This window comes from Alosa sapidissima, chromosome 2 (assembly GCF_018492685.1).
Source record: "Alosa sapidissima isolate fAloSap1 chromosome 2, fAloSap1.pri, whole genome shotgun sequence".
In the NCBI taxonomy this organism is placed as follows: domain Eukaryota; kingdom Metazoa; phylum Chordata; class Actinopteri; order Clupeiformes; family Clupeidae; genus Alosa; species Alosa sapidissima.
In genome coordinates this window covers 25917177-25934483 of record NC_055958.1, presented here as the reverse complement: position 1 = coordinate 25934483, position 17307 = coordinate 25917177, and the positions used below count along the sequence as shown (strand labels likewise).

At 41.4% G+C, this 17307-nt stretch overlaps 1 protein-coding gene across 6 annotated transcripts in view; it reads right to left on the bottom strand.

Moving 5' to 3' along the window:
• Positions 1-254: 254 nt before the first annotated feature.
• Positions 255-17307, bottom strand: part of slc4a10b (solute carrier family 4 member 10b) — a 46063-nt gene continuing 29010 nt past the window's right edge. For 5 of the 6 annotated variants that reach the window (XM_042071336.1, XM_042071352.1, XM_042071359.1 and 2 more), the window contains 18 exons: positions 15932-16089; positions 15621-15708; positions 14997-15143; positions 14353-14453; positions 12591-12765; positions 10839-10972; positions 10132-10377; positions 9619-9724; positions 8112-8273; positions 6812-6925; positions 6556-6717; positions 5976-6227; positions 5603-5671; positions 5230-5403; positions 4775-4897; positions 4509-4573; positions 4306-4392; positions 255-1952 (listed from right to left, as the gene is read on the bottom strand). In XM_042071336.1, the coding sequence (XP_041927270.1) occupies positions 1925-1952; positions 4306-4392; positions 4509-4573; positions 4775-4897; positions 5230-5403; positions 5603-5671; positions 5976-6227; positions 6556-6717; positions 6812-6925; positions 8112-8273; positions 9619-9724; positions 10132-10377; positions 10839-10972; positions 12591-12765; positions 14353-14453; positions 14997-15143; positions 15621-15708; positions 15932-16089 (2391 nt within the window). In that variant the 3' untranslated portion in view covers positions 255-1924. Of the gene's footprint in view, positions 1953-3406; positions 3443-4305; positions 4393-4508; positions 4574-4774; positions 4898-5229; positions 5404-5602; positions 5672-5975; positions 6228-6555; positions 6718-6811; positions 6926-8111; positions 8274-9618; positions 9725-10131; positions 10378-10838; positions 10973-12590; positions 12766-14352; positions 14454-14996; positions 15144-15620; positions 15709-15931; positions 16090-17307 lie in introns of all 6 variants that reach the window. The other variant, XM_042071346.1, reaches the window with a different exon arrangement.

Here is a 17307-nt window from a genome sequence, read left to right as displayed (position 1 = left end):
TGTTGTGCCCTTGAACAAGGCACTTAACCCTTAACTTAAAGTTGCTCCAGGGACAATGTGATCCCTTGTAATATAGAGCTGACATATGTAAGTCACTTTGGTCAATAAGTGTCTGCTAAATGTAAAGTATGACATTTGTGCAAACTCTTACTGTTAGAAGAAGGGATTCTTTTATTTTTAGGGCAGCATCATGAGTGAGATGTTGCAGGATCACTGTACACACATGCGTCGAGTGAAGACTCTCACAAAGGAAATAAATTACATCAGTTTATTTCATACCACATTTTACACATTTAATAAATACTGTAACATTAAGACTAAATCAATAATAACTTTACATTTCATTTAATAGATTCTAGTTCATTAAATCCCCCCCACCAAAAAAAAAGATAAAACAAATGACTTTAAACGCAGATATTGGCAGACACAAATCAAAATGATTACACAAGTGACTGAAGATAAATGTATCATTGATTGGTATCATCAATACCAGCTTTTCATGGAATACCTTCCTGGATCTCATCAAATCATGAATCACCAGGCCCAATTTTATGAGATGAGTAAGAAAGAATCAGTCTATAAAACACATACAACACAAGCTTACAATGTTCATAATATGTGGTATGTGAGTGTTACTATTAAAACATAAATAAAATCATGTTACAGGTTTATATTTATTGTGCAAAGTAATCTGTCTCATCCAAAAATAATCTAGAAATAATTTGATCTGCCCTTCTAAAGTACTATTGCATTTGTTTCTAAATTTGGCTATACTTTAATTTGCCGCTCACTAGACATTTCAAGTACAACCTTAGCCTTTATTGATTAATCATTCATTTATTAGATGCAACTTTCTGCAACACAACCTTGGCAATAGGCAGAGAGTACAATCATCTCTGAGAAGCTTTGTTTCTCACTACGCAAAACTCTACATGATATGTAAGCGTGTTCTGTGTGTTGATGATAGTGGTGCACTGATAAATACTTATGTAGAGATAGGATTTTTATTTTTCACCATGAAAGCAGTCTAGACTTTGGCATGAGGACAACGAATGTGCGTGCCGTGATAAGTGATGAATCTCTTTGATAGATCTTCAGTAAGATATATACAATCAAGACAGGAATAAGCAGCCACTTCAATGTGCATGAGATGAATTGGCATGTAGTGCAGATGATATCTATCCATTTTTCAGTAAAATATTTATCTCATTACAAAGAAACAAGAGTTTAGCATCTCTTCTGAGATCATATCTCATCTCTACTGAGAAAATATTATAATTAATACTTTAAAATATATATTAATTTCTCTTTTCTCTATGAACAGCGAGTATGTTGACAATGTAAATAGCTCCATGCATATGGCCTTAGTTTTGGCAGTAGTTGTGTATATGATACGTTTTGAACACTAATTGCTTTTCCTGCTTAAATCTACAGCATCTATTGTTCAACATTGATTAACACTTTGAAGAATACAGAGAGATTTATGTGTTTTCCAAAAATACAAAACATACAAAATACATAAGGTTGTCAATGAAAACAAAGGTTGCTTTTAAAATAGTCTCTTCTTGTGATTCAGACTTTCTCACTCAATTCCAGGTTCACAGACAAAGCAGACCCCACCAACACATCTCCTTGGCTGCTGGTACTCAATTACATGTATAAACACTAGTAAATAAATCATAATGACGGTGTCTCTGTTGTTTTCAATTTGTCAAACAAATTATTTTCAGACATAACAGCTAAAATCTGTGCGATCCCTGTTGCACTGTACAGAAAATGGATCTACGGGACGGACACGAAGAGGAGCGGTAAAAGAGTGGCACCACATACTAGTGTGCGTGTGTGTGTGTGTGAGAGAGAGAGACACAGTGAAGGAGGGAAATGTCAGAGATTCGTCTCTTTGTCGTCGCAGCCCTTCTCCACGTCACGTTGCTTCTCTCCTTTTCTCACTGCTGTTGGATACGTTAGGAAGGGGAGAAGAGAGGCACATGGTGTTAGTTAACCCACACACTAAATTAGTTAACCCACCCACTAAATTAGTTAAACCACACACTAAATTAGCACTAAATTAGTTAACCCACCCACTAAATTAGTTAACCAACACACTAAATTAGTTAACCCACACACTAAATTAGCACTAAATTAGTTAACCCACACACTAAATTAGTTAACCCACACACTAAATTAGCACTAAATTAGTTAACCCACACACTAAATTAGCACTAAATGAGTTAACCCACACACTAAATTAGCACTAAATTAGTTAACCCACCCACTAAATTAGTTAACCCACACACTAAATTAGCACTAAATGAGTTAACCCACCCACTAAATTAGTTAACCCACACACTAAATTAGCACTAAATTAGTTAACCCACACACTAAATTAGCACTAAATTAGTTAACCCACCCACTAAATTAGTTAACCCACACACTAAATTAGCACTAAATTAGTTAACCCACCCACTAAATTAATCAACCCACACACTAAATTAGTTAACCCATCCCCCACCCCCACACACACACACACACACACACAGACCAGGCTTGTGCAAAATTCCAGAATTGAATTGAAACTGGCTCTTTAATTCCAATTCAATTCTTGAATTTCACTTGCATTTCAATTGAGGTAGCAAACAGGAAGCAGAATTGCAATTCGAATTGTGCACAACCCTGACACAGACACACACACACTAAATTAGTTAACCCACCCACTAAATTGCACAGATGCTTTCATCCAAAGGTGAAAATGAGAAATAACATTTAACCTGGACAGCTAACAGGTTAATTGTAAGGCAAGTTATAGTCACACAACTAATAGGCAGGATAGACAAGGGAAGCACAAGACCACTGTGATAGTCAATGGAAAGTGAACTTTGAATTTAAACACGTCTATCACAGACTCACAGGGCTGTCATTCACATCCATTGCTGAGGACTGTAGAATGCTGCATGCTTACAGGACACAAAGCAAAGTAGCATCCGCATGCTGTGATGGCTCTGAGGATGATGGGTAGGCTACAGGCATGACTTGACATGATGTTGTTGTCTTAACCTTTTGCATTCACTTTTTGAATCATTACACTTCTTCTGACTAACCACAAAGCACTCCACCACTAACTGCTCCAGAATATCAAACACAGAATATCCAGAAACATTGTGGGTGGTAGCCGGCAGGTTTACATTGTGGGCCTACCCAATACCACAGCAAACAATGCAACGCTGTTTATCTTGGCAACCAGGCGTTGAATGGAGGGCATAAACACTTCATCTGCAGTCCACTCCCATTCAACGTTTTATGATTGTCAGCTCAGTTTTGTTTCAGAGGTGCAAAGATAAACAGTCCACAGGGGGAGCAGGAAAGGTGGAATAACCATGAACAAACAGCAGAGGTCACCAGAGCTTACCTTTGGGGATCAGCTTCTAATGGTTAGGAATGGGAGCTTAAGTCAGAGATGGGACAGAGAGATTGGGTCAAATTAAAATGTGAGAGAGCAACCACCTCTGTGTGGGCTTTACCTCTGCAATCTAACAGCTGTCAATTTGTAAGGATGCTAAAAGCCTGTCTACTGGTTTCAAAATGCTAAACATCACAAAACTTTGCATGATGTAGAATCGAAATCTAGAATTAAAACGAGGACGTAAAGTTACCCTCTCCGTCCTGTAATTGTGCACTGCAGCTTTAAGAGAGTCTAAGCATGGTTCTACATATATTTGTGTGGAAACACAGGAGTACCATAATACTCCTTTTCATGGCAGCTACATACTGCCATATTGTGTCTAGGTCACACAGTTAACATGAGGTCAACAAACATGCTACTCTAGCTGAAAAAGCTGAATTCTTCAACAAGGCTGCTGTGACGAAACACTGATGTCACGTTGAATGGAGTACACTAGTCTACAATAGAGACATTATCCTTGTGTACACAGTAGAGGTGTACAGCTCAGTTCAATTATGCTCAACTATGGCAATCACATACATGACTTATAGAAAGTGTACAGTTGATTTATGCCAAGTCTTTGGCATATCTTTGCAAACTCTTATAGGGCCATGACTAACCACACAATAAACTTATCACCCAATAAACTTACTTATCAGCAAGCGAGTACATTTATATAATACTTCTTGAATTCTTGAGTTTTAATGAATTTCCTTAAATTAGTAATTATGAAAAAAGTTCTTAAGCTTGCATGTGTGAAATATTATTATGAAAAAATGTCATCTCGTTAAAAAAATCCATTAATTTAATGTACTTTTTAAGCATGCTTAGCATGTCCACAAGCTTGATAAACACATTCCCATTACCTTTTATTCTTAGAGTCTGAGTTCCACGTATTCCCAAAGGAGGATTTCGACATTGCATCTGAAATGTTTACTGTGGAAGGATCATCTCTAAAAGACACAAGAGAAATTGCTTTTTTGAACTGCTTAGTAATGGTGAAACTAAACAAACTTGAATGACAGTTGTTCTGATGTAGACGTTACTGAAAAACATTGTTGGATCATACTTGTAATGTCCCTCCAATGGCACTTGCACAACTCCTTCTTCCTCTCCCAGAATGCTCTGCTCCTCCTGGATAGATATGAAAAGAAAGTCATATCAGAGTCAATATATTCTGAAACTACCATGGAACGTGAAGCTCTCACACCATTTTAAGCAGATTGAGGGGGTGCAGTACATCATTTCACAAGTGTCAATAACGCGTCTGATAAGAAGATGGATATGTAGTGAATCATGGGAAATAGCAATGAAGGACTTTATATAGGCTGTCACCTCTTGCTCAGCATCCTCTAATTTCTTCTTCTTGCTTTCTGGCATCAGGTCGTCCAGCCAACTCAGCTCTCTCTTAGTGAAGATGAAATCCAGCAGCTTCCGAATAAACACCAGTGCCAACACCTTCCAGGAAAACACACACACACCATCACACACACCATCACACACACACACACACACACACACACACCATTACATCCTGGCATGGAGCCAGTGCTGAAAGCACTTTCACAAGTTGTTTTGGCAATATCAACACTCTGCTCACTGGGGGCTGAGCTAGAAATTGTATGCCCCCTAGAAATTCTCAACCTCTGCAGTCTACCTCTACGGTATCTCTACTATATACTGTGGAGCTGCTCCAGAGCTCCAGTCTGCCTTGATATACCCGTCTCTCACCCGGGAGAGACGAGGGCAGGGGCCGAGAGAGTCCTGAGTGCCCGAGTGTGTGGTCTTACCATCATGGGGAAGACGATGGCGGCCTTGGAGGTCTTGATGACCCAGAGCAGGACGAGGCAGGTGAGCTGGATGATGGTGAACAGGTGCACCTTCCTCAGGGGGACGTGCCGCAGGTAGATGAAGTCCGGCTGGTGCTTTGCCGGCATCCCGAACAGCAGAAGACGATCAAAGAACTGCACCAAACACCCAAAACAACGACAGAATCAGTCTATTACAGAATAAATATGCACGTTTTTTTTCTTCTTTTTTTCAGAAGAAGCAGTGAATTAATAGATAGAGATATATAGATAGATATTTTATTGATCCCTATGGGGAAATTTAAGAATTGTGTGCCATGGCTAACTGGACATCACTGTGTAAATGACCTATTACCTGTATTCCTTTCAGTGATGATGCACCCATGTAGAGAAATACTCCATACAGCACAGGCATGGGGATGAACTAAGGAATCAATAAGAAAATAAAAAGATTACAACTCCACTGCACAAATCCAGATATCACCATGCCTTCAGAAAAGATATTAACGTCAGCAAAAGTGTAGTAAGTCATCAAGACAGCATAAGGGTATAATAATAATCCTAAATTGTTAAAACCACTCTCCTTTAGGCATTACTGTGAAGCTTGGATATGCTACCAGCTGTTTGTATATTAAAGACTTTCTGCATCCTGACAACTGGAGGCATCCCTTAACGTTCTGACATCATCTTCACCCAAGCCTATTCCTGCCCCTGCTTGCTGCCCTGACCTTGAGCACGGAGGTCATGAAGACGGAGCAGCCCATCAGGGTGAAGATCATGAGTCCAGTGAAGCGCTGCTCGAGGATGCCCAGGAACTTGGGCTGCTCGCCGGGTGCTGAGGACTCCGACTCTAGCTTCAGGCTGTTGACGTGGGAGATGGAGAGCACGGTGGCCGCCACGAACCACGGCAACCCCATCACCGAGCACACGCCCAGCATCACGCCCACCACGAACAGGTCCAGGTGGTACCCACAGCCTTTCTGTACAGGGAACGAACAATGACAACAACAAGCTCTGTTTTTCTCTTCTTAACGCCGTGGACAAATATCATTTTCTGGCTCAGGAAGTGAATGTGCTCCCCATAAGTGTACAGAACAACACCATTAGCTCACAATAGACTGGAAAGCAGAACTAATGTGTTTCATTATCTGGCTCAGTGCGTGGTAGCACAGAAAATCTCATTAAATGATATCCTTAGTCTTAGGTACCACAACATGTGTAGGTGTATCATCACCTTCCTACTCACCTACAAAATCATATATTAATATATGAAAAAAATAAAAGTTTCAGAAGGAGTCCTGACCATACCTTCAGCTTGTGTTCCTTCCTATTGATGATGACGGCAGTGATCTGCTGGTCCATGAAGATGAGGATGGTGCATAGAAGGGCAGGGATGCAGGTGATGATGATGGTCCACCAGGGGTTGGGTCCCAGAGGGTTGATCAACCAACCACGATCATCTCTGGTTGGCTGCGGAAGATATTGATCGTTTTGCACAACGGTGGCATGGCATACATATGATTCTAAAGTAGAAGAGCGGTGAAAGGCAGGCAGAGGTACTCACCTTGAACACACTGGGGACTTGCAGCTTGGGTGATGGGACCCCCAAGGCATAGTCCACAAACACCATGGTGAGAATGGTGATGAACACAGCAAAGTCACTGATAATTAACCTCACCTGGACAAAAAGGAGTAGATGTGAATCACCAAGTATTCACTATCTAATAAGCCAACAATGGTAAACAACATATTCCTCATAACACCTGCCATGTTTTATTGATTGCACAGTTGTGTAGAAATTGGTATCCAAATGTTTATTCAACTTCTGCCAGGTTCTTACTATTGTTCCTTTATCCTGGGCATTTAAGGTCAATGCTAGGACACTGTTGTGAGGAGAGGCAGCTATTTTAGCAATCTAAAATTGGACTAGAGTCTGAGTCATGATGATACCCTGAATCACCAGCCTCAGGTTCCTGTGAGCCAAACTCGTCCAGCAACCATTGCATTTCCTCCCTGGGCCCACTAGAGGGCACAAGCACACAGATCCTAGTGAATTCCTGACCGTAGCCACCATCTGATGCTGCTGCCGTTGATGATGACGACGATGATGATGATGATGATGTTGTTACAGTTTTTCTCAGTAGCTTTGGTGCTTTTCTCACATCACTATTAACATTTGCACAGCAGTTAGTGCATTTCTCAAAACAATTAGTGCAAACTGCAAAACCTAGTGGATAACCTGCAAAAGCACGTCACTTGCTCAAAATGGATAGTCCATTCCTCAAAAGCAAGTATTTATGTCAATGAAACTGCCAGTGTCATCAAAATGAGAAGTCTTGACACCATCGTTTATGAACAAGATAGTCAAATGGCTTTGTCATGTTTTCATTATGGCAGCTTATTCTCTACCTGAACATGCTCAAGACAGCACTAAACAGTACTTGTACAACCATTTGAAAACTACAGTAAAGTTAGTTAGGAGTAAGTGAGTACAAGACACTGTACGTTTCACATTTTTACTGTATATGCTCTTTGCAATTCTACAGCATTGTGACAGAATTTGATAACTAGTTCACCAATTTTGTATGCAATGACTCAAGCAATGAAATGAAGACTATTAGTTTTATTGGGAATGACTATTCAGCATCCATAAGTATAGTTCATTTTGACTGACATGACAAAGCAACTGATACATGTCCAAAAGCATTTGCAATTTGTTCAGAGGAAGGAGAAATTGCTACTATGATGTGCACAAATGACTAAATGTTGTGGAGGTTGAACTAATAGTTATGAGAATTTTCATTCTGATCTGAGAAAAGCACCAAAGCGACTGAGAAAAACTGTAATGAGGAAGGGGCCTCTACCTTGGTGGGGAAGTAGCGGCTGGTCTTGAAGTCCTTGAGGAAAGCAGACATGGCGACAGTGGAGAAGAAGAGCACCACGGACCAGAAGAGGACATCAGGGATGTAAGGGCCGTGAGGGCCACAGGCCTTCCCTACAAACACACCGCGCTTCTCAATGCACTCCTGCCAAAGGACAAGGAAGGACATCATATGTATGTATAATATATAATAATGTACTCAACAGGTCTAAAAGGACATCATATGTATAGTATATAATAATGTACTCAACAGGTCTAAAAGGACATCATATGTATGTATAATATATAATAATGTACTCAACAGGTCTAAAAGGACATCATATGTATAGTATATAATAATGTACTCAACAGGTCTAAAAGGACATCATATGTATGTATAATATATAATAATGTACTCAACAGATCTAAAAGGACATCATATGCATAGTATATAATAATGTACTCGACAGGTCTAAAAGTCACAGAAAAGGCCTCTGTTTAGTTTTATTTCAGGTAGTGTTGTTGGTGCATTGCAATAACATTTACCTAACCAGGCATAATAGAAAGGCCAAACAAATTATGTTTTTAGCTTCTGCTGTTGCTATCATACCTAGACAACTGTTAACTTTAATCAGGACACTCAAGTTTTTTCTCATTGCTTATTTATTGATTGATGCCATGTACACAGACGCGTTTCGGCCTAAGCCATCGTCAGTATGTGGCTGACGATGGCTTAGGCCAAAACGGTTGTGCGGTTTTCCTACTCTAATTTGAGTAGGAAAACCGCACAACCGTTTTGTCACTTTATAACTCGCACCCGAAATTGCTCTCAGATTGGACGTTGAGTGCGCCCTTTCTCACTATAACTTTAATCAGGATAACACTGTCACACTGCATCTATGTTTGAGGACATAGTAAAACAGGAGACATTAAATGCATTCTAAATGCTGCCTTAAACACCTACACTATAACATCGTTAGAGAGAAATGGTCCACATCTAGGCACATATTCTTAAAGGAAGAAAGGCCCAGAAAGTCAGTGAGTAATATCCTCCTAAGTGTGCGTATAGAGATGCATTGTTCCAAAATATCTACTTTTAGATGCCTAATATCGCTTTACTCTTTGCCTCAAGGAGGACAGCCCACCCCTGTCAGCCAGCTGCAGTGCGTGGCCATGTGTGTTGTTGCAGTTTAAAAAATAAAAGAGCCCTTCTCCTGTAGGACCGACGCAAAAACTGAATGCATACAGTTTGCTTTTAATGGTGATTTGGCATGGCTAATCCCGGGTAATCCATCCCACATGTCCTTAATCTCCACCATTGGTCCGGTTCCATTTGCAGAGAACCACTCAGCACTGTGTGTGTGGAGCCATAGGCCTGGGCTACGGGGTTTTGACAGCAAAGTTTGAGTCGACTGGCAGAGGGAGAGGCCATTTGTCATATTATACCCAGCGCGGGGCAGCGAGAGCTTCTGTAACCTAAATCTGCCTCTACCTGACACACATCTTCTCACCTTGACTTCTAGGGCCTCCCAGTAGATCTCGGAGGCCGTGATGTTGTTGTCCTCCCAGTACTGCAGGGTGGCGTTGTTTGGATCCTGAGGCTCGATACAGGCGCATCTGCGGTTTGGGAGAAAGAACAGCACAACAAGCACATCTTAAGGCAGGTGTGGTGGATGTGTGGCTGTATGGTAATTAGATGTCCCTGCGAGCAAGGGGGGGGGGGGGGGGTGAGAAGACCAAAGCTTTTCACACTTTTCACACTTCAAAAGTGACCCATTTTCATTTTTTTTTTTTGACCCACTCCACATTGTTGCTGGCAGCTTTCAAAACCAGGGTACATAGTGCAGCTGTTGGACTGCTTCAAACATTTAGCAACACAGGTTGAATGCAATAACAAAAGCTTTAAAGAGCCCTAGGTTGGCTTATTGTACTACTTTGACTGTTGCTAATAATAGAGACAGAACCACTGAACCTCATTTTAGTAATTTAAGTAATCACAGACTCGTGTGAAGTCGTCCACTCACGAGTACTGCGTGAGCTTCTCCAGGTCGTTGTTCTTGTTGATGGGGTAGTGCACTCCCAGGTGGATGAGCTTCTCCAAGGCCTCGTAGATGAAGATGATGCAGATGAGAGCGGCGAAGGCCTCCTCAGTGAAGCGTGTGATGTAGCACACCAGCGAGCTGGCGTCAGTAGCCACCAGGAGCAGACAGAAGAACGCCGTCCACAACCCGATGCAGGATCTTAAGGAGAGGTAGGATAGGCCGTACTCCCTTACATGCACAGAAGACAGAACAACACAAAAAACATGCATAATGCAATAAAAAAATTAGAGTAAAATCTCTTTTAATGCATTTATTGCCATCAGGTTGACATCAGACTATTTGTTGAATGAAATTGGACGTAATAACAATAATAAATTCTAGATTCTATATATCTGTGCTATTAACTTATGAGATAATACCCGTACGCACATCCTACTGTTTCCAACATGACGTCAAGCAGGCACATTCATTCATTAGTTTAATGGAAAGTTAAATTATCTTTACATTGCTTGCATTAGACTGACAAATAGACCGGAATGGCACACCGACGGTCTAAAGACAGATTAAGAGGAAGACATCACTATAAACAGAACTGAACCTTGATCCATCAGACCACGCTGGTTTAACAAAGGGATGAAACCTACTGTATATCAGCATATTGTACCTACACCAGCTGAATGCAGACTTACTTGCAGAATTTGAACAAAATCTTCTCAAACACCAACACGGGCCCAGTGCTGCCCAGAATAGTGAGTGGCTGTCCAGCAAAGAGGGAATAAGCGATACCCGTCATTGAGGCTCCAAACAGCGATTCAATTGCACTCTGGAGGACAGAGGGAGAGAAATCAACCTGAAACAACCCTGATGACTACAATGGTAAATCCTCTCATTTTGAGTTGACACCATTAGAATAATCTATCCAGCAAGGCTAAGCTATATGGTTTGTGTGGATATGCTAATCAGTGCTTTGGTGAGATAAATGGTCCATAAAACTGTACAATAATAATATACAAGTACAATAACAGGGCTCTCAAGTGTTGAGCTCAGCTTGGAGTGATATTTTGTCCTTGGGGGTTGGCAGTTTTGACATGGACAGTTGTGTGCATGCTAACTATTTAGTATTGCTAAATATTTAGTATTGCTTTAATATGTCATTAGACATTTCTATACAGTATATCCAAAAACTGGTCATTAGATGCCATGCCTGCCATTTACAAAGCATAGCATGCATACTTCTGTGTGTGAGCTTTTCTGTGTCAGGAACAGTGTGAGAGACAGAGAGTAAGAGAAGAGGTGTAGAGAATGAATAGCCATGACGGATAGCCTATGGTTACATGATCAATACATTTGTAGGGGTCATCTGAAGGGCATTTTTTCAGGACCTACTATCTATTAACAATCAATAGCCATGACGGATAGCCTATGGATACATTATCAATACATTTGTAGGGGTCACCTGAAGGGCATTTATCAGGACCTACTATCTGGCTCACTACTTCACTGTGTGTCACTTGGGAAAGCCCCAAACGCACTACTTTTCCTGGCCTCTTTTGGGGCCACTTATCTCAGTCCTCTCCCTCTAACTCTCACACAGGATATAAACGGCATGTCTCTCTCAGTCTTGGCTGAATCAAAAGTCTGAATAAGTCCATTGGTGGTAAAGGTTAATCCATCCATCAGGTGTTGATATGGCATTAATTAAAATATATATTATTAAAATGTAATTAAAATGTAAAATGTAGACTATGTATAATCCCTACGATTATAATCCCTCCCTTATTATAATCTATTTTGTTTCTGTCCATCTATGGTTTTCTACAGGCTATATGAATGAGGGTGTAAATACATTAGCCATACAGGAAAGTAGTGTGTTAGTAGATTAGTTTAGTCCCTTGGTTCCTCTTTGATAAAAGAAAACCTTCCATGCAAGAACTTGTGCGCTCATTTTAATACACAGCTGTGTTTTTTGGTGAGGTTAAGTGTGTGCGTGTTACATGCATGTATGCTGTAGCCTGTAGTCTGTAGTGTGTGTGTGCGTGTTACATACATGTGTGCTGTAGCCTGTAGTCTGTAGTGTGTGTGTGTGTGTGTGTGTGTGTGTGTGTGTGTGTTACATGAATGTGTGCTGTAGCCTGTAGTGCGGTATGCTGTACTGCATGGAGCCGACAAAATGAACGTATCCCGTTGTCAGCTCTACTCTTATTTAGTAGTCAAATTATAGATTACATCGGAGGAAGCAAAGATAAAAGTGTCATGTGTGGTATGAGACTGTGAGATCTGTCAGTTGTGTGTGTTGAGATAGTTGAGGGCCCTGATGCACTAGATTCAACTAGACCATATTCATGCCAAACTGTGTGGTTGTGCAGTAGTGACATATATATGTTTCATATCCAGCCTCTCCAACTGGGCGGCTGAGGTGTGCTGGGAGGGTGCGGTCTTACTATGCGGCCCTCAGTGGCCTCGCCCAGCAGGCCCCCAAACGTGATGACAGGCGACATGCAGGCACAGTACAGGAAGAGGAAGGACGCCATGCACTGCAGACTCAGGGCGTCCGTGTAGTCTGACAAGTAGAACGGTGCCTTGCGCTTGATGTCCAAGATTAATCCTCCAAAGAGCCTGCAATTGATCACACAACAATAGTGAGTGGGGGGGTTGCTTCCTGGACGCTGAAATGTGGAGAATGTGTGTGTGTGTGTGTGTGTGTGTGTGTGTGTGTGTCTCTTTACACTTACACACACACACAGACATGGGGGGCTCGAGTCACATGACTTGACTCGGGTCAGACTCGAGTCACATTTTTTAGGACTTGAGACTTGCTTAATCAACATGTATAAAAGACTTGACTTGACTTTGACTTGCTATTCATGACTTGAGACTTGACTTAGACTTGAGACAAATGACTTGAAATGACTTGACTTTTTATTTTTTCATAGATATTAAAGAGTTAACTTTATTTTTAGAAAATATGCTTACACTGTAGGTGTTGTTGCATGCGACAGACCAACAGCAAGTGCCAGATCAAATGAGACAGACTGAGGTAGGCTAACTTGCAAATATGGAAGGCTCTACGTTTACACCAAAACATAATAATGCTTGGCTACACAGATGATTTATTTGACAATTTGGAGAAATGAACAGCAGTCTACAAGTGCGCAAATTAGCGACATAACAGCACCACGTTGATGTTCATCCGTCAGAAGTTAGTCGTGTTAGAAACCTAATGTCAAATTTAAGGCATGTTAAGAGTTGGCTTTGGTTTTAGTATGCTTTTTAGTATGCTTTTTAGTTAACACGATAGGCTAAAATGTGTGAAATGGGAAACTTTTTCTTGTCTAAGTTTAATCTTGATATGCTAGCGAAAATGTTGCCAATATAACCTAAAGTAAGCGCCTCTCTTTCTCCCTCCCTCTTAAACACGTCCCTGTTTCATACGTTACAGCCTAGTAGTAACACTGTCAGTAGTAGGCCTAGCTAACTGCCAGCAATCAACATAGAAAAGTACCTTACTTTACATGTTAGGCTTATGTATAATACAGCATTGATGGTCCTAAACCCTACTAAAACCTATTGCGCCATCGCGCTGGTCAAAGTTTGGCAGTGACGTCGGCGGCAGCGTTTGATTCATTGATTAGTTCACTTTTTCAACATTATTGGGTCCCTGGAGATGACAGGTATAACTTGATCTGTTTGAATATATTTTCATGATTTTATGTAGCTTACCTAATATTTGAGGCATATAGAAACAATAATAGGCTATTTTAAAATAGGTCTACTTGAAATAAATTTATTTTTATTCGTATACTGTACATTTCATCTTATTCTATAAACCGTTCAGATGTATGTGGCTTGAATTTGTTTGTTACAAATAAAACTCCAGCAGTTCATAACTAGCTTACTGTAGCTTATTTTAAAATGAAAACATGGTAAATCATCATGAATTTGTATGATTTGGTTATGACTTGACTTGACTTGCTTGACCCAAGCTATGACTTGACTTGACTTGCTTGTCACAAAAAATGACTTGGACTTGCTTGAGACTTGAAGGTTAAGACTTGAGACTTGCTTGTGACTTGCACATGTGTGACTTACTCCCACACACACACACACACACACACACACACACACACACACACATTCACACACACACACACAGACACACACACACACACACACAGATATACACAGACACACACACACACACACCTCCCTGTGCGTTGCAATTCTGGGCCACCGTGTCCCCCATGCTCCTCAGCTTCTCCAATGTCGGTGGTGCCGTTGGGTACACCTGGGATTCTCCGCTTCTCCTGGACAGAGGGGAGAGGAAGAGAGAGAGAGAGAGAGAGAGAGAGAGAGAGAGAGATGTGTCTGTGTGTATGTGTGTTTTTTTTTTGGGGGGGGGGGGGCTAGAGACATGTGACTGTTTATTATACAGCTCCTTCTCTCTATTCCAGGGTGTTACAGAAAACAGTTCTTTCACTGCAGACACTACAGCTAGACAAGGTATGATTCATCTGATGGTGAACAATTGTGTCTCAGAATCAGTAATAAAAGGTTCTTCTTCAGTGTACATTGTGCTGGTAATGTAATAGACGCTAACGAATGTAAAATCTTCAGGCAGCATCTTCTGCTTGATGCTGTTTTAATGTGGTTGGCACCACCCTGCTGTTATATCCATGCAGAGAGGAGAGGACCACAGACTATGCTCTTCAAATGGCCAGAAAGATATCACCTCTGAATCCACAAGCAAAAAATGAACACTAGCCAGTGCCAGTCCCAGAGTGGTAGCACTGGCCACCCATACCATTTCTATTTCTGGACAGACTATTTTTTGACTTGGCCACACAAACCTGGGAAGGAACATTTTTGGGAGGCTCTATTCTTATGGAAGGATCCCACTCTCCTGGTGGCAGAACTGTTACTTGGTCGAGGAATTCATCAATGCCATCCACAATGTCCTTGCGATCCTTTGCTTTGTACGCCACGTCATGAAAGACCTTGAAATGACAGGAAAGAAAGCAATGTCACCAGAGGAAATAAGATCCTTTTGAAGCTTTTTTCTTTTTTGACTGTTTCTTTCTCTGTCTTCTCTTCCACTGAGACATACTGCAATGGCAGAGAGAATATTTTTTGACAGGAGTGCGGCACAATGACTTCAGCATTCTCCACACTAGTGTGACTGAAGTGTTGCCCTGGAAACGCAAAGTACTGTAGCAGCTTAGCTAGTGGATAGAGCCTATGACTAATTAGCAGGTGTGTGAAGGTCATTACAACACTCGTCCTGCCACCTTCAGAATTCCAGAACTCCAAAGAGAGGCTGTAAAGTGACGCAACATTTTAGCATTTGTTTTTTTGTTAGGCTTTACAAAATCACTTTTCCATCACAAGATATAATCAGGATTTAAAGCAATCAGGAAATCAAGCGAGCATTTTAAAGTCAGTTGAAAGCATATACTGTAAGGCATCCACCTTACCTCATCGGTCATCAAAACTCCAATGGATCGACCGATCTCATGGTACTGCTGGCCTTTTCCCACAGGCCCCAATAAAATGAAAAGGAATCTGATAACATGGATTACAAAAGAGGATGTCAGCAATGAGGCAATGGCTATAAAACAATGTGAAAAATACCAAAAACATTAGTGACTTCATAGAATGTTCATTCTAGCGTGTATTGTATAAAAGCAGTTCAAAAAGGTTTACTATGTTGTGACATGGATGTAACCACTGCACATAGAATGCTGTGACCCATGCAGGTGGGACACTCAGCAGGTGGGACAGCTACCTGGACGTGATGGGGACCTCTGCTATGCCATTCAGCATCACCGCAGGGGAGAGGCGCACAAACGCTACCACAGGCTTATCCAGGAAGTCCAGCTCTCCCACCAGAATGTTGGCGGCCTCGGCCCCCGGTGGAATCTTCTTCATGAAATGTAGGTCTATCTGTGGAGACACATGGCCAGACGGCTTTTTGAACGACTGGATTCACCTCTGCCCGGTGCCAGATTGGCTGGCGGCCACCCGCTTTGCTATCGTTTTTATCCAACCCCCCCCCCCCCCCCCCATTCCTAACTACCTGCCAAAGGGCTGTGTGGGCTTATGAGTGCTGCTTAGAATGGCACATCTAAACACATATGCCCACCTGTCTAAACACGTCCAATGAGACATCCTGTGTAAAAAAAAAAAAAAGCGGCTGCAGGTGGATGATCGCATTAGCCAAATTTGGAGCCTGCAATTACACCAAATGAAAGGGACCATTTTGTCCTCCTATTTCACTGCTCCATCCCTCTATAACATATAGGCAGAGCTGTAGAGCCAGGACCACCACCAGTCCCATCAATATGCTGCTGCTGCTGCTGTCTGCTGTCTGCCATGGAGCTGCACTGCGTCAATCCTACAGGCCGCGGCTTAAAGAGAGAGAGACAGAGGACTGCGGAGGGAGGTACAGGGGCAGGAGCAACCTTGAGCTGTATCTCTGACAAGCTGCAGCTGCTGCTGCTGCTGCTGTAACCAGGGCTGCACTGTCATGTTCCACCACATGTAATAGAGTCCCGAAGCCATGACGTAGCGTTGCCAAGGCAGCAATTTCACTAGATCTAAACAAATCAATCTAACCATTGAAATCACCATTAGCGTGGCTTTCTTAATCTATTTCAATAATTTTACAACGTTTCTAAGATGTTAGTATATTTTTTTACACTGTAGGAATCACATACTACAACATATATTCATACCAACACGATCAAATTCGTGACTACAGAGTTTTATTTTCGCATGGGTTTCCTCTGTAAAAGAGATCTGCATGTAACTTCACAGCATCCGGTTAAAATCTTTAAATTCACGGATGTATTTTGGCTTTATTTTTTAAGCAAAAAACATCATTCTTAACAGCCGTCAGTCTTTGAGAAGACGTAAAATATTCACTGGAATTTTGTTTCTTTATATTACACCTGCCAGGGAATCCGTGTTATGTGGGTAAGCTGCTGCCTAGCAGGTAAAGCACGTTTAAATGGCTATAGCCTACATTTAAAACAATTTATTAGCTAGAAATGATGCCACATGTCTACATTCAATGCTATTTAAGCCACTTCGAAAGTTTGTTTAGATCCAGTGATTCTGCCGTCATGGAAACGCTACGTCAGACTTCGGTACTCAATTAGG